The sequence below is a fragment of the Lepisma saccharinum genome, chromosome 2 (assembly GCF_977018435.1).
Source record: "Lepisma saccharinum chromosome 2, izLepSacc3.1, whole genome shotgun sequence".
Lineage (NCBI taxonomy): Eukaryota > Metazoa > Arthropoda > Insecta > Zygentoma > Lepismatidae > Lepisma > Lepisma saccharinum.
This window is the reverse complement of record NC_139230.1, coordinates 29,684,150-29,700,819: the sequence shown is the minus strand read 5'-3', so window position 1 is coordinate 29,700,819 and position 16,670 is coordinate 29,684,150. Positions and strand designations below refer to the sequence as shown.

At 36.4% G+C, this 16,670-nt stretch overlaps 1 protein-coding gene across 3 annotated transcripts in view; it reads right to left on the bottom strand.

Annotated features, from left to right (window-relative positions):
- Positions 1-16,670, bottom strand: part of LOC145983979 (lysine-specific demethylase 5A-like) — a 119,340-nt gene that overhangs the window by 78,444 nt on the left and 24,226 nt on the right. For all 3 annotated transcript variants that reach the window (XM_083117218.1, XM_083117217.1, XM_083117219.1), the window contains 3 exons: positions 14,741-14,879; positions 12,253-12,416; positions 6,776-6,859 (listed from right to left, as the gene is read on the bottom strand). In XM_083117218.1, the coding sequence (XP_082973344.1) occupies positions 6,776-6,859; positions 12,253-12,416; positions 14,741-14,879 (387 nt within the window). The remainder of the gene's footprint in view (positions 1-6,775; positions 6,860-12,252; positions 12,417-14,740; positions 14,880-16,670) is intronic.

Sequence of the window (16,670 nt, the reverse complement as noted above, 5' to 3'; positions counted from 1 at the left end):
CCATGAAAGTGCAAATGTGGACTTTTTCACCTAGTGCAGCTTCGGACTACTTTCTGTTGATAAGATTCCTACACTAACTTATATGGCCTACAAATAGCCATAATTAGGTAGTACACATTTCACCAATGACAACATTTATCCAACTGTGAAACCTTTTTGTTTTTTTATTATTATTTCAGGATATTAAATAAATATTAAAATGCTTTTATCTCAAAAGTAAGATTTAGCACATTCATGGCTTTGGCGCGATAATATCAAAATAGGCTGGAATTTCACAACAAACATGATGGTATGTTCAATTTTATCATAAATTCTCTTGTAATTGGTCATTCATGAACCATCATTTTACCTCATAACAATGCAAATGTCTGGACTAAACAGAAAGGTCATGCAGATAATTTTTGAAGTGTTGGCCACCATGTTTGAATGAAACCATACCAACACTTCTGGCTGAATGCTCACACAAGCTTTCTGAAACCTCGGAAAATATGCAAACTACAGGCTTCCTCGTAACTTTAACTAGCGACACTAGCGCCACTGCCCCTGTGCCAGGGTTTAGATGAATTGGTGGATCTATGGTCACGGTTTCAGATTATCAGTCTCGAATCTACACAGCATGCACAAGTGTCTTGAGTGACCACCAGATAAAAATCCAGTGGGCATTCCACTGTACTTCTCTGACCTATCAATATGCAGGCAAATTTCATACCTGAAAATAATGCAGTGGAGCGATATCCAAAATTTTTCATTTAACAAACTTGGATAACCTTCTACAGTCAACAAACTGTCCATAAAAAATTGTCCCACAATGCAGTTACCCACACACCATACCATCACTTTAGCTGAGCCTACAAGCCAGTAGGCAGTGACAGTTTGTGTGCAACCAGTATTGGTGATGAAGATTTTTGCTTCATCACTAAACAGTATCATTATTTCTTTTTGTTCATGGTCCATGAAGTGACCAATTACATGAGAATGAAAAACTGAACACCCTCATTGGGTTTCTCATGAATTTTTAGCCCACTCTGATATACTCGCAAGACCACCTTTCTATTTAAGAAAACAATGTTGACTCAAAGATGGTGGCCATCTTGGTAGCATGGCCTAAATGGTTTTCCCTTGATTTTGTTACAAAAAGAATCTGAAAAAAATACATGTTCTGCACATTACAGGATCAAATGTGAATAAAATTAATACCATCAGAAATTATCTGAGGTACCTCTTCATTTTCACTTTGCCATGTCTATTGAAAAACTGATTTTTTTTTTTTTTTTTTTTAACATAGCATTTCCAATTTCTGATCCATAACATCCCAATATGTGATATTTCTGGACAGTTGCATGAACTTGTTCTGCAACTAGTCACAAATAAAAGTGCCCATTATGCACTTAAGAGAACAACACACTCAATGATCCTGCATCAAAAAATAGATCTTAAAAAAATAATGTTGCAAAAAACAAAGTAGGATAAAGCACATTTTGCAACTTGCAACTGTTAATTTTAAACATTATGGCACTTTTAGTTTTGCAAATTGAAAAAGACAGACAAAAACTGTTTCCTGTCTCAGTTTTCACCAAATGAATGGATCTGGAAATGTTCAATATCCAAATAATTTTGCATTTAACCTCTGCACTATAATTGCAGTTATATATAATCAGTTGCATGTCCGAACATTCGTACAAGCATGAAAACAAAGTATGTATGTGCAATAAGAATTTGTGGACATTATTCACAGCATTCAAAAGAAAAATATTTGCAAAGATCAGACCTGAAATCATATTCCTTAAAGGTCATTTTTTAATTTTTTTATTTGTTGGAGAAGACAGGAATTTTGGGTTGGCTACTCTCTCCTGTCCCTGGTGCCATCTTCGTGAGCAAGCATATATTTTAACCCATATTTATATTTGAATCACATGCAGGCTCATCTTTAAAAAATATTTGACACAAGCAAAAGAATAGATCTGGCACAGATGAGATGGTATGGCCAAAGACTGTCAGTGAATACTTACGCTGCACAAGCAGTGTGAGAAAAGGCAAAGCCATGATGTCAGTGGAAAGTTAGTGGAGAGCATAGAAAGAGGACAGGATTAGAACACAGTACAAAGAGAGGAGTGGTGGAAGATCAGAACAAAAGGGAGAGGCTTCACTTCTAATACTGACCTGGCCAGAGACTGGAAGGAAGATGATTAGAAAGTGCAGACTTGAGTGAAAATGAAACACTTACTTTAATGCAATGGAAGCAACTCAATACCTTTCAAGTCTTCATTGTTGTTGTCTTCTGGTTTGCAGCCTCCTTCTCTTACTTTGACAACAAACCTTTGCAAATTCAAATCAACCGTTCTTTATTTACAGCAGACAAGATGATATGTTGATCACAAATTTCTAAAACAGCGCAATGAGGATAAAATATGCAACGTTTCATGTTCCCATGCTACTACTCTTAATTATTTTGAAGGTTCACTGCCTTCATTATCATAGGTATAATGCTTACAATGATGAAGGCAATGGACATTGTAAATTAATCTTGTCGAAATAAAATATGAGCCGTACACAAACACATCACCACATTTTTTAGCATTGTCCTTGATATGTCCCAAAGAGACTATCCAAAACATGAACACATGGAAATCACCATACTAGAAAACTGTCAATATTTGCTCGCTGTTCATGTGATCAGTTTTAATTCATATTTTTAAAATTGAGACATGTGGTAGTACATAATTAGAGAAACTTAGCGCTCACATTTTCCACAAAGGTGTTTTTAGTTTGTTCTATAAATTTCAGTGACCACCAAATTTCATAGAACAAACTAAAAACAGCTCTGCAGGAAACGTGAGAACTAAGTTTCTCTGTAATTATCAGTTTTTAACTTTGGGATAAAAAGTGATATTTTATGGTCTGAATGAAATTGAAAAAATGCACACGCATAAAATTTAAGGCGTGTTCTTCAATGATGTTGCATATAATGCTTTGCAAAATGTATATACAACACATGAAACAGTTATTGTAATATCCAACCTTGATACTCTTTTGGTAATTGTGAAGAGACCGAGACCATATAGAGAAAATAGGAATGTACAATCTGTAGAGGCACATAAATTTCGGTACAAAAACAGAGTCGATTTCAGGTTCAAAAGCGGTAAATAAAATAAAATTTCGGTGTTATAGCAGTGAATAATCACATCAAAAGTGCTATATAAAATGATATTTTGGTTTTAAAATTGTGAATATAATCCTAAATTTGATTTATAAACTGTACTTATTACACAAAATAAACATATCCCTTCTAATAGCACTTTTAAGTAGTTACCGGAGTATTAAGTTTATTCCTGTGTAAAGGGGTCCATTTTTGCTTCTCAAATATTTACAGCACATTTAATCAATTTTTCGTGAATTGCATAACCCACAGGATACTTCAGACTTCAGAAAGTGTCGCGTCGGTATATAAATGGTAAATTTCGTGTTTAAGAGTCTATTTCGCTTTTTGTAGTTCATTTCGCATTATTTTGTGACAAAATAGGGTAGGAAAATGCACCTCACACCTTTCAGAAACATGAAAAATGAACATTTCAGCATGTTATTTTATATTTCGTGTTTTCATCAAAACAAAATTTGCATGCCTCTAATAATCTGGTATCATGTTAAGACTCCGGTGATGTTTCCGCTGTACCGAAAAGATGTTGCTTCTGATCTTAGTCACATGTGATTGTTAAATGCAAATATAAGTAATAAATCAGTTTAATACAATGATACAAATCTCAAATTTATTTTAAAATGAATACAATGCAGCAATAAATTGAACTCTGTGGTGCAACAGCCCTTTGAGAGCAAAGGCCTGCTAAGCAGCTTTTCATTGAGTTTCTCATGGTCAGTACATCAAGTCTCATCCCTGCTGTTTCCTGGCTTTCAAAACCAGAGTCTGTTACTTCCTCTCTTCATGTATCTCCCAATTGTCCACACGATGCTGGGTTCACACCATGAAACTGCCACTAGGAATCGAACCTGGGACTGCTTGCACCAGAGGTGAAGAGTGTTAACCATTTGGCTACATGGGAGCGCAAATGCTTTGATAACTTTTTAAATTATAAATTAACAAACTAGGGCTGAGCCAATACAGATGCTGATGTGTCGGTATCAGCCAATATCAGCAGTATTCTTACCAGAAAGTATCAGCTGATTTACTTGCTGATACCAGCCAATAGCAAATATTTTTTGTACTTGCTGATACCAGCCAATAGCAAATATTTTTTGGAGTCTAGGTATTTTGCAGGCTCTGCAAAAAATGTTATGTACCAGTTTCACGGCATCTAATTATCCCAGAAATTATATCAAATTTGAAATCTTGATTCATCTTGTACCAATATTGTGTGAAAAAACTGAGTTTATGATTAAATGGCATCTAGTTCAACATTCTGATGCAATTCTTTAAACATTTTCAACCAAAACTCTAGTAAATTGATGTGGTATACAGCAATGGAATACCTACATATTAATAATAATACTAACCCATGGTGCAACAGCCCATGAGGGCCAGGACCTACCTACTGACTGCCAGCCTTACTCCCAACTGACAAGGTGAGAAATCATCCAACCAGGTATGGGGTGACGTGTGGTCAACACTACAACACCCCCACCCCCAATCATTGTTGTAGATTTCCATGACTGGGTTACACTACTCATTCACAGCTCCCCTATTTCCTCATGATGGTAGGTGACCGACCACCCATCCCACACACAGGCCTCAGGAGAAATTCTTACACTTCTAACAGGAGACTTGAACCTGCATGCATTCCATGCCTTAGACCGCACAGCCAAGGTGCAGGATAATATCAATATTCAGAACTTTTATTGTTGCAATGTTCAAGAATCAGAATTGGTATTAGTTCAAAGTAGTATTGGCTCAGCCCTTTACAAACAGAAAATATTGTAAATATACATCCAAGGATTTGTAACGCTCACATGCATTCAACAATTACCGCCAGTGGTTGTAATTCTGTTACTGTGAAGACAAAGATTATTTGGTATCAATTATAACTTTGACATTGAACCTGCAGTGGAGTAATAACTTTTCTCTTGGTATGGATAGCAATACAATTTTAGCTACCTATCACTAAACTTGGAATAGTCAATTAGTTATGGATTACCAAATTTTTAATCATTTGCCTCATGCTGCAAGTCACATGCTACATTAGTAATTGTAGAAAACAGAGAATTTAGTGAAACGTGATCACCCTGATCAATTAACCCTCCTTTATATTGATTGTATTATATTTCAGTTTCAAATTCAATACTTTTTCATTATTATACTCTGATACAAAAGGGCAATTTAAAGTTTTTAGTATAAATCCATTATTCATACTAATAAAATGGGACAATTTGAACATTTCAAATTTCTCTACGGATGGGACAGATAAATCGGTATCAGCCGATATAGGCATATTGGTGAATTGGTTTATCAGTAAAATTACCATTTATCAATAAAATTACCAATTATCTTACCTATCTGATATATCTATAAATATCTTATAATTTAGTTCAAAATTCTGCCATTTTATTATTATTTTTATGAATAATCTCCATGACCTACTTTTTAAAAAAGTAAATGCACTGCACTGCAGTAACTTTGAAACACACATTTATTAAGGAGGTCAGGACTTCAAGGACCATTTGGAATTTTATATCGGATCAGTAAATTTTATATTGGTACTTTATAAATATCGGCCAAAATTTCATATCGGCCCATCTCTAAATTTCTCAACATGCACCTGCAATATATGAGTGTTTGAACCAAGAACCTATGGCTTTAATTTACAAATATCTACAGCAAGTCTCTATGGTTTGACAGAGAATAATTTCTATCTGCTATTAAACTACATATAATGTAACAAAATGACATTTCGCGTACTGAGTAACCAGCGGTCCTAATTTCGAATCCACAAGGACAACCTTTAAATGACATTTTATAGTGTTGTGATTTTGAAACTTCATATAATCCTTGCCCATTTGTACCTGTTTATTTACACTTTGCGTTACCAGGCAAAACCCGAGTGTAGCATAGAATCTAAATAAATGTGTTTACAACACACTGAACAGTATTATAATTTTTCTTCAGCAAACTCATCATGTTGGATTTTATTCTGCATATCATTTCTGTTACTTTTGGCTAATCATCATGATGAGGATGAGTGATGATATGATTATGATGAAACTGATGAAGGGACACTCGCAAAGAATGCCGATGCGAAGGCCCTCTGGCATCATAATGCGCTGTGCTAATCACTCTTGCAACAGAGGTCGGCTCGAGCTCATCATGAATCTTGTAAAAAAACTTATCATTTTACTATTGTACATAGATACCGGAAAGCTAATACTTGCACATTTTCTGAATATCGATTCAATTTTTCTCAAGTCCTTGAACCATATTCAAATTCATTATCTACACATTAATCTTAAAGTGGCACACTTCTGTACAAAATTGTGAACCAAAATTTTCCTCTGACACATGAATGCAATGGAATTCCAAATTGTACATTTTTCTGGGGTTCACAAGATGAAAGAACTTAAAATGCAGCAGGAAAATATAAAATCCGGGAAGGGCAGCAACTGTATGCAGCTCTTCTTCCTTTCTTCCTCGGCTTAGAAAATACCTCAGACTGCCACACAGAATCACAAAACTCTCCTTTTGCAATCTCTTACATGGCAGCCATCAGCTAAATGACACTACATTCTACTTTAAAAAATACATTACAATCTGAACAAAAAAAAATCTCCATACCTGTGTTTTCCTTCCTCTCTTTAATCCTTTTGTTGGACTTTTCACTTCTTCCTTTACTGGACTTTTTTCTTCTTTAGCTTCACCCTACAATTAGAAAGGGTCCCTATACTTCCCAGCCACTGAGAATGACATAATTATGACCAAAAGCAGATAAATTATAGAATATAAAAATCTGTCGCAAATACAAAGAACCACATCTAGTTCATTCCTGAGCAATGGAACAACACAACCTGGAAGTGTTACTTTCTGAGTAAATTACCAAAAAAAATTTCTACATGTACACTGATGTCCAAAACTTAAGCACGAAAGTGACTTTTCTAACGTACGTGCCACTAAGACGTGGCATAAACACATGATCAACTGGATGGTCTAAGAGCTTATCTACCTATCCTGTCCATGAAGGGCCCATTAAAACCTGTCAGTTGGTCAGTAACATCAGCAAGTGCAACATTGAAAGCCGTAGCGAGAGAATACAAGCTGTGGTTTCATTGGATTAGTGAGGTGTTGTGGACTCTTGAGTTTGTGTACTTACTCTTATCGTGCACGTTGTTCAAAGACATCATCTAAGCGAGTTTGATCGTGATTGGATTGTCGGAAAATTGGAAGAAGGGCAAAATGTGCCCAGTACCACTAATGAATAAGGAATTGATCACAGCATTGTATCACGATTGTGGACAAAGTACTGGATAACTGGACATGCCCCTAGATGTACAGGGGAGGTTGCCCAAAGAAGATAACACCCTTGTGTGGTGTTATGTGCAAAACATAATACTCAAAGTCAAGCTGGTCAGTTGTCTAATGACCTGTTTGCCACTACAGGGACAAGTGTATCGTGTCAAACCATAGCAAGACGGTTGAATGAGGTAGGGCTGTATGCATGCAAACCTGTTAACCTTGACTCATATTCTGTTGCATATGTGCAACACAGAAAATAAGGGTGTCGTCGTAATGTGTTACATATGTGCAACACGCAGCTTAAACATGCTTTTACCATGTTGTAACTCTTATGTGAGGCTGGAAACTCTGCCGAAACCTTCTCCAAGGGTTTACAGCCGCCTTGTGAATGAAAACTTGCCCCTGGCAACACATCAAGGTCACGGTTTGTTTGGAAGCATGCTTTGGCAAGAGAACGCTAAACATGTACAGTTTATGGGCTTGTTTTCCTTATGGCGCAGGACATGAAATGACTTGTAGGTGATAAGATCTGACCGTAGCTTTTGTCTGAAGCATCCAAAGAGCTGTGTGCAATAGACTAGAAGGCGTCTTTTTGCTTTTCCCGAAGAGAGGCTACAAATAGAAGCTAAAATGTGTCACACGTGACAGCACAACTCAACTCAACAATGCCACAAAGGAAAGGAAAGTTGAAGAGCACACCCCATCTTGAGCACTCTGAATTGTATATGGGTTGCAATGCCCTGGTGTTTTAGCTTCCAAACAAAAGTCGTTGTCCACGGTAGTAGTCTAGGAGTTAGAATAATTTCATGTGCAATATGCAATTAGAATTTTTTGTAATAAAAAGCAGAGTTTCACATATTGCCTCATATTTCACCTTGTATGATAGCCAGGAACATGACACAAGTTTCATTTCATCGCCAAAGATCCATTCTATGTAAATAATGCTAATTTTGCATCATTTTCCCATAAAAGTGAGGAAAGAAGGGGCAAAGTACAGATCTTTTTCATGGAAATTTGGGGGTGGGCCCCCACCCCCTGTCATTCTCACTTGGGCATTATCAATTAGCATGGGTTGCATGCCCTGATGTTTCAGCTTCCCGACAAAAGTTGTCCGAGGTACATACATTGAATAGTGTAGGAGTTATAATAATTTGTTGTGCACTATACAAATTAGCATTTTCATTTTTTTTTTTTGTAAAAACTCAAGAGTTCCACATATTGTCTCATATTTCACCTTGTATGATAGCCAGGAACATGAGACAAGTTTCATTTAGTTGCCAAACATCCATTCTACGAAAATATTGCTAAACTTCATGTCCTTTTCCCATAAAGTGGGGAAAGAGGGGACAAAGTACAGATTTTTTTTCATGGAAATTTGGGAGTTGGGACCCCCACACCCAGTCATTCTCACTTGGATGGTATCAATTAGCATGGATTGCATGCCATGATGTTTTAGCTTCCAAACAAAAGTTAGCTGAAGCAGATAGGTTGAATAGTCTATATGAGTTATAATAATTTCATACACACTATGCAAATTAGTTTTTTTTTGTAAAAAAATAGAGTTCCACATATTGCCTCATAATTCACCTTGTATGACAGCCAAGAGCATGAAACATGTTTCATTTTGTTGCCAGAAGTCCATTCTATGAAAACAACACCAAAGTTTATGTCCTTTTCCCATAACAGTGGGAACAGAGGGGGGGGGGGGCAAGTCCAGATTTTTTTCATGAATATTTGGGGGCTCGAGCTTCCAAACCCCCCTACCACCTTTGGTATTCCGAATTGAGCATGGTTACATGCACTATGCTTCTAGCTTCCAAACAAAAGTTACCCAAAGTAGATTAGTCCAATAGTCTAAGAGTTATAACATTTTATCTGAAATAAGTGTAGAAATTTAAAATTCATGGGCAAAGGCCCCTGGCGACACACGGGTTACTTTCGGAAAACCCATTCGGCAGTCTAAAGGTTAAATGTGTATCTTTGAAACTGGCCCACAAACAGGCTTATTTGCAATGGTGTCGAGAGCACTGTACTTGGATGGGTGAAGAATGGGGTAGAGATCTATTCACAGATGAAAGTCAATTCAGTCTGACGATTGTGGACATCAGTACATCTGGCATGTACCTGGGACATGGTACAAACAAGAAAATATTGTGGAAAGGGAGAAAATTATTTCGGGGCAATCATGGTCTGGGCTGGCATAATGGTCAATGACAGATGAAAGGTATTGCAATGATGTCATCCTCCATAATGTTCACCTGTTCCGTGGAGCTGTAGGTCCAGATTTCATCTTTATGGATGAAAATGCTCGTCCCCATCATACAGGGTTTGTGGCCGACCTCCTTGAGGAAGATGATATCCATCAACCCAATGAAACATGAGTGGGATGCTTTAGGAACATGTGTTGTGGAGAGGAGACCTCAACCAGCAATGCTGCTGGAGCTCCGAAGAGCCCTCCAAGAGGAGTGGAACACTTTGCCGCAGGATCTCCTTAACAATTTAGCTGCCATGGGCAATTTAGTGAATTGTCTATAATACGCACAGTTGTACTGCCAGCGGTTCAAGTGTATGTATTCCCAGGAGGCCAGTTGACTCCCTGGCAGTTAAGTGGCCATTAAATGTGAATTTCTCATGTTTTGTAAGGTTCTGTACATAAATTCGGTGTGGCCTGCTGGGAATAGTATTTTTGTTCTACAAGCCCAATATTTATATTATTACTTTCATTTATTATATTTTCATGATTATTGATTGTGGTTTCCTTTAGTTCTAGCTAAAATATTTTTCCATAAATGAATTATTTGTCTATTTTTCTTAGAAGATAACCGCTGTAGTCTATTCGTCATCGACATCCGTGGCGGAGTGGTTAGCACAGTGTGCTACAATGTCAGGAGTCTGGGTTTGAATCCCATTTCAGACATTGATATTTATGTTTGGCCCACTGAGAATCCAGAGAATTTAGAGAAAATTTGTGTGAAACTTGAGAAATACGTGAAAACAGGAGTTACTACCACATAGGGGTATTCCTCTTACCCAAAAGAGTTGGTATGGCATTTTACTGCCATGCGGGAGACCAGTCTTCGATTCCAGAGGTGGGTGATCTAAGGTCGGAAATTTTCTGACCTTGAGCCCACATAAAGCAACTCCTGGGCTCACCAAGCTCTCCTGGTTTGCTAGTAAAGTATATGCTTGTACCGCTGGCAGTACACATGGCAGCTAAAGTATTAATAATATTGTTCTGAGTATGCAGCTCCGATGTCAATTGTATATATCTGTCAGAGGAGGGAATACCACATACTGATTCACCTGTAGTTCACCACAGATAGTGATTGTTTATGTAATTCTGGACATATGCCCATAGGCTGTTGTTGGATGCTGAAGAACCAGTGTCGCATCAGATGATTCATGATTATGTAAAATAGTGTGTTCTGTAATAATATGCTTCTTCTTTGAACAAAACTATCTTTGCTTCAAACTCCTATGTACGAGTAAGATGGGTATGCATGTTTTGTGCTTAAGTTTTGGACACCAGTGTAATTGCGGCATGTTTAGATCCACCTTGCTACAGAAATTATTTCACTTTATTCTTTGTGGTCCAAATTACCACATCCACAAAGATGATCACAATATATTTAAAAGATCAGATTGGAAGCAAAAAATATTATAAACAAGAATAAATAGTACCATAGTGGAGGGAAATAATGGAAATCAATCAAATTACTTGGGGATGGACCAATAAAGTACCAATATAAAATTTACCAATATTGATAACTGATATTCTACTGACCCAATATAAAATTACAAATGGTCCTTCAGGAACCTGAATGGTTCATTGACCTTAATAAATGTGTTACCAGTTGATTGTAATGCAAAGGAAACTGCATGTTTAGACATTTACTCAGTGAACGACGACAAAAATTAAACATGTTTGATCCTTCATTCCTGGCTTGAATTTCATGAACAGTACAACTGACAAGACTGGCATCAAGCCAGGAATGACCATGTGTGGCAACCTTTAGAAGCATATATCAGAAAGTGAGTTTTGCAGCTGACACACAGGTGCAAGTAGCAGCCCCCAGACAATATAAATGGACAGTAAAGCAGGGAAAATTAAAGGCAAAGGGAGGAGAAGATCAGTTCTTATGCATTTTATGCCCTTTTGAACAATTGTGTGTAAGTAATTCAAAAGTTGAACAAACAAGTTGGGCTCTAGTTTCCCATTTTTATCATCAATAAAATTTTTAAGGAAAATGTGCAAATCCCATTTTCAAGAAAAATGATGTTTTGGAAAGAGCCAGAGGAGGAAGAAAAGAAGTAGTTAACATCAGACAAATTTTATGACACTGGCATAGCCTGTGAAAAAGAACAAGCAGAAAATGGGAGTTGCAGCAAAGATAAGATTATGTAAATGTCCTATTAATTAACATGGCCTTTACTGAGACTTGGAGGGCTGAATGTATTAAGTGGAATGACATAAAATGTAGGAACATCAAAAAACACTAACACAAAACCTCATATATGTAAATGCTCCATGCATAACACCAACATTATAGTATTTATAGATGGAATACTAGGAATGCCATTGTGGTTGTATTTGATAATCATGTATACCAAAACTGATGAAATACTGACATAAGAAGCAGTTCCAAAACTTATCAAGAGTACATCAAAAACCATAATTGTGCTGCTTCGCCATACTACTAGCTTTAATGGTTAGTCATGGACACTTCTGGTTTGTAATGATCCCACAGAAAGACAATGGGGCTGCTACAACTCGGAAGTGTAGCAGAGCGAACAAAACTTACAAATTGCTTAAGCTTCTTCTGGGCCTGGAAGACATCATATGGATAGAGGATCTTTTCATAAAAGTGCTTTAAGTAAGTGCCAGCCTGCTTTGCTTCAGGATATCCCATTCTCCTTATTACCTCTTTGTTCCATTTTCTGCTTAAATTGACATTAACCATGCCACCTGAAAAAAAAGAAGGGGAAATATTTGTAAGTTAATTCATTCCTACAACATGCACAAGTTTCCATTCTATTATGAACATTCAAATTATATCAAGCAGGAAAATTCCAGTTTTGTGTTGCAATTAAAAAAGATAAAAATGCTGATGGAAATTTGGTACTTAACACATTTCATATGCACTTAACAATTCTTTCCAGAAATAACACCATGGTCAAGTGCTTATTATATTATGATTTATGACAAGCACTTGCTATATATTTTTCTTCTTGATACCTTTCGTAACACTACGGATACAATGATAAAAAATATATACCAATAAAAAATAACCACATCAAGTGTGACAATACTGGTCCAATAAAAGCTGAAAAATGTTCATGAAAAACATCCTAAGTTCATCTCCTAAGTAACGTAACTTACAAGGTGACTGCCATGACTTTACCTTACAGAAGGAATGCATATTTAGAAATTTAATTTACAGAAGTATACCTAGATGTTTATAAAAACAACAATATGGTAGAATTGGGTATTTGATCAGTAAAATGTTGTAGTTTGTTTAGTTTACTTTATAACAGATAGGCTAATCGGGACTAGTTGTATGGTTTAATTGATTGAATTTTGTGTTTTAAGTCCACTTTATGCACAGTATGGCTAATCGAGACTGGACCTACAGTTTGAAGTGTGATCTGAACCACTATGTGCCTCCACTGGGTATCAAGCATTGTCACTAATGACCCACGATTAGAATAATTTGCCCATACTACAGATGATATTTTGTGGTCCTTAGCATGTTTGTGATGTTTTAAACCATCCACCACTACTTGAATCTTGAACAAAAGTCACACACATATATATATTTCAAGTTGGTATTATAAGCAGGAAAAGTGATATCATGTAGAATACACCACTTAGAAAAGGTGAAAATTGTCATACTCTTAGAAATGAACTCTCTTATTATTTGATATTTCATTAACTTCAGTTGGGGGGGGAGGGGGAAGACAGGAAGGCAAAGTGTCTGACCCCCCTGCCTTCGTCACTGGTCTGGGACATGTCTGGTGTGCATGATGGTAGATGAATTGCAGTTCATGCATACTTGGTTGGGGCCACTTTTGTGGTGGGTCTGCTTTAACTCTGTCTCAGATCATTCAGAGTACACGATGCCAAGTGTCCAATTTCCTTGTTTCTGTACCACTCTTCTTAGTCTTGGAACTGATTAATTTCAAACCACTGGATAACCCCAACCCTTTTGGCAGCCTGTACTCTAAAAGAGACAGCAAGAGAAAAAGCACATCTGCCGCAAAACTCAACAACCTCGATCAAATAGGAACAAACCAAGGTGTACCAAGTAGAATGGCACAGCCCACTACTAAGCATCCCCTTCAAGTTACCAAACAGTTGAAGTCAGAATTGCACCCCACCTATCTAAACAATGCAGTGGCTTAATTTCAACTCTGTCTCAGATGCCACAACCTAAGATACTGAAGACAATGAACCTTTGAAATTAATCAGTCGCAAGATTAAAAAGAGCAATATGACAATACAAATATTTTCACACAATATTTTACCACATTTAGCCCATGTAACATGTATACTAAAGACTTTGTGGTTGTATGGACATCCAAGTAAGTGACACTCTCTTTCTATTTCAGAAATTTTACATAACTTTTTCTACCTCTCAGGTTAATTGCGTCAATGAGGATAATGATGAATAGATGAAATGAACAAATAAAATAATGCATCCATGCATGGTGCTTTCTTTCTCCCCAAAGAAAAGCTCCAAAATGTATGTATTTTGTAAAATGTCTTAAACTCATTGAACAGTTGTGTCTTACTTCTCCCATAAATTCGATACTGAACAAAATTCCATGCTATTCCCTCCTCTCCCCTTTAAATTCTGATTCTGTTTGTAAAAACTACGTAAAAGAGGGCAAACATAATTCTAGTGGAAAAATGAGTGGCACTCATTTGACTAAAGTGTTATAGCTTTAACTGGTTCTCAACAATATTACAACGTTTACGTTTACCACTGTAGTTCCTTCTGAAACATGACTTATTTTGACAAACACATCTCTCAAATTTATAACTACAATGTGTGTACTCAACATTTAGAATCATGTTTTCTGTGGTTAAATTAACATTTCAGTGTTTAATCTGTTGCAATGTGCAGTGCAGTGCAGTGCAGGTCTAACATTATGAGCAATGGTGTAAATTTGAGCATTTGTAATAGGAAATAACATGTGTTAATCCCTCAGTGTTGCAATTTTTATTGTCCCAGCTAACACATGTAATTTCTTACGAGAACAAAAGAAAATCTCAAAAACCAACTTTACCTTCTTCCTCAACTGCTTTATGCAAGGTGTATAGATCCACAACCTTCTGATTATATACTGGTATTTTCAGAGAGGAACCTTGCAATTCCCAAAATTTAGCAATTTGGTCCAAAAAATTAAGTTTGATCCTGGTTTTTGCCTAAAAAGGAAGAAGAAAAAATTACTAATAAAATACGCTTGCATTGTCACAAAATATTTATCTGCTATACCCATCCATATATCTGATTAAATATCAATACTGACAATATCTTACAACTTCTTCTTATCTTCACTGTAGTAGAAGGTCATTGAAATACAAATATTTCCGATCATGATTTTCCTCATATCTGTTAGTACACTCAGTGATCAGAACGCTACATTTACAGTTACTTATTTTTACTACAGTGCTTGAGAATAAAGTACGCATGTAAGTGGCATATCAGTTCCAATTTGACACATGAATATTGCAATAAGGGTGTTATGCAAATTAATGATTACAACTATACAGAAATAAAAAAAAATCATTTTTAATAGACTTAAATGAAAGCAGCATTTTGAACGAAAAATACATAGCCTATTGGAGCGTAAACTATGCTCTATAATGATCATCTCTCTTATTAAATATTCCTGTTGCTCATGGAAATATTAATGAAAACAAGGTCTTACACGTGTGCATGTTGTTCTCATTATCACATCAAAAATATTTCTGTGACAGAGTACTTTCTAAAATTAATTGGAATTTATTGTATGTATCAAGATTAACTATAATGTGTTGTGCAAAATGGGGAAAAAAATATGATATTTATCAATTTTATCATCTTAGCATTTATACGGAATGTTAGTTTGGGGGGGGGGGGATATTTACTCGAACCTTGGGGATAGCTGGGGGATGGTTCTAATGGTATAAATGAGAAACTGTTACGTAAGTTTTCACGTTGGGAATGCTTCCCTGAAGACACAGTGGGAATTGTATCGCCTTGTAAACAAAGGGCCCCAGGTTAGATACCTGGCTGAGGTACATAGTGGTTTGGATCAGATCCTCCCGCTCCTCCATTCCCCACACTCATCATCATTCTTCCTCAGTCTCAAAATTAGCCAAAAGTGGCAGAAAGGGACTATAGATAAGAGAATAACTAAATAAACCATTCATCCTCATTGCCATGATTAGGCAAAAGTTACAGAAAAGCCATGCAAAAGTAGGAAAAATACATATATAAATATATATATTGTGTATTAACTAAAGAAAATTGTAACTTTTGCAGGAAAGTCAATACCTTGTACATACTATTTACAATATGACAAAATATATTGAGGAAACTGATGTGTAAACCAGAGTGTTCTAAACGTATTGTAATTTTAAAATATGTGAACAAATATTAACACAAAAATAACTGAAATTCCAGAAACTATCGCCAGCCCCCGTGGCAGAGTGGTTAGCACATCATGCTACAATGCCAGGGATCCTGGGTTCAAATCCTGGCCTGGGCATGGATGTTTGTAAGTGTCCATTCATCAATTTCACCATATCATAATTCATTCCCATCTTCGCAAATTAACCAAAAGTGGCACAAAAAATGAAGTAAAATAAAGCAAATCAATCAATCAATCAGAACTCTTATCATTCTTGTAACAATAATTTCTTGCTGGTGATATTCTTTGTACAGTCACGGACACTGCCGGCTTGTAACGATTCCATTGAAAGTTAATGTATTCATTATAAGCCGGCAGTGTCCGTGACTGTATAAACGATGATCAATGAGCCACTGGTTGCTGGCACTATTGTTTTGTCAGTGTACAGGGAGGCTACTCAGCGGGAATTCCTTGAATTCCGGGAATTATGCATGCATTATTGGCTCCAGGAATTCTGCGTAAATTTTTCTCTGTAGACGTGAAAAATTGCAACTTTTATTATAAATGCCCTTAGACAAGTTTTTCACAGTTTAGATTTTAA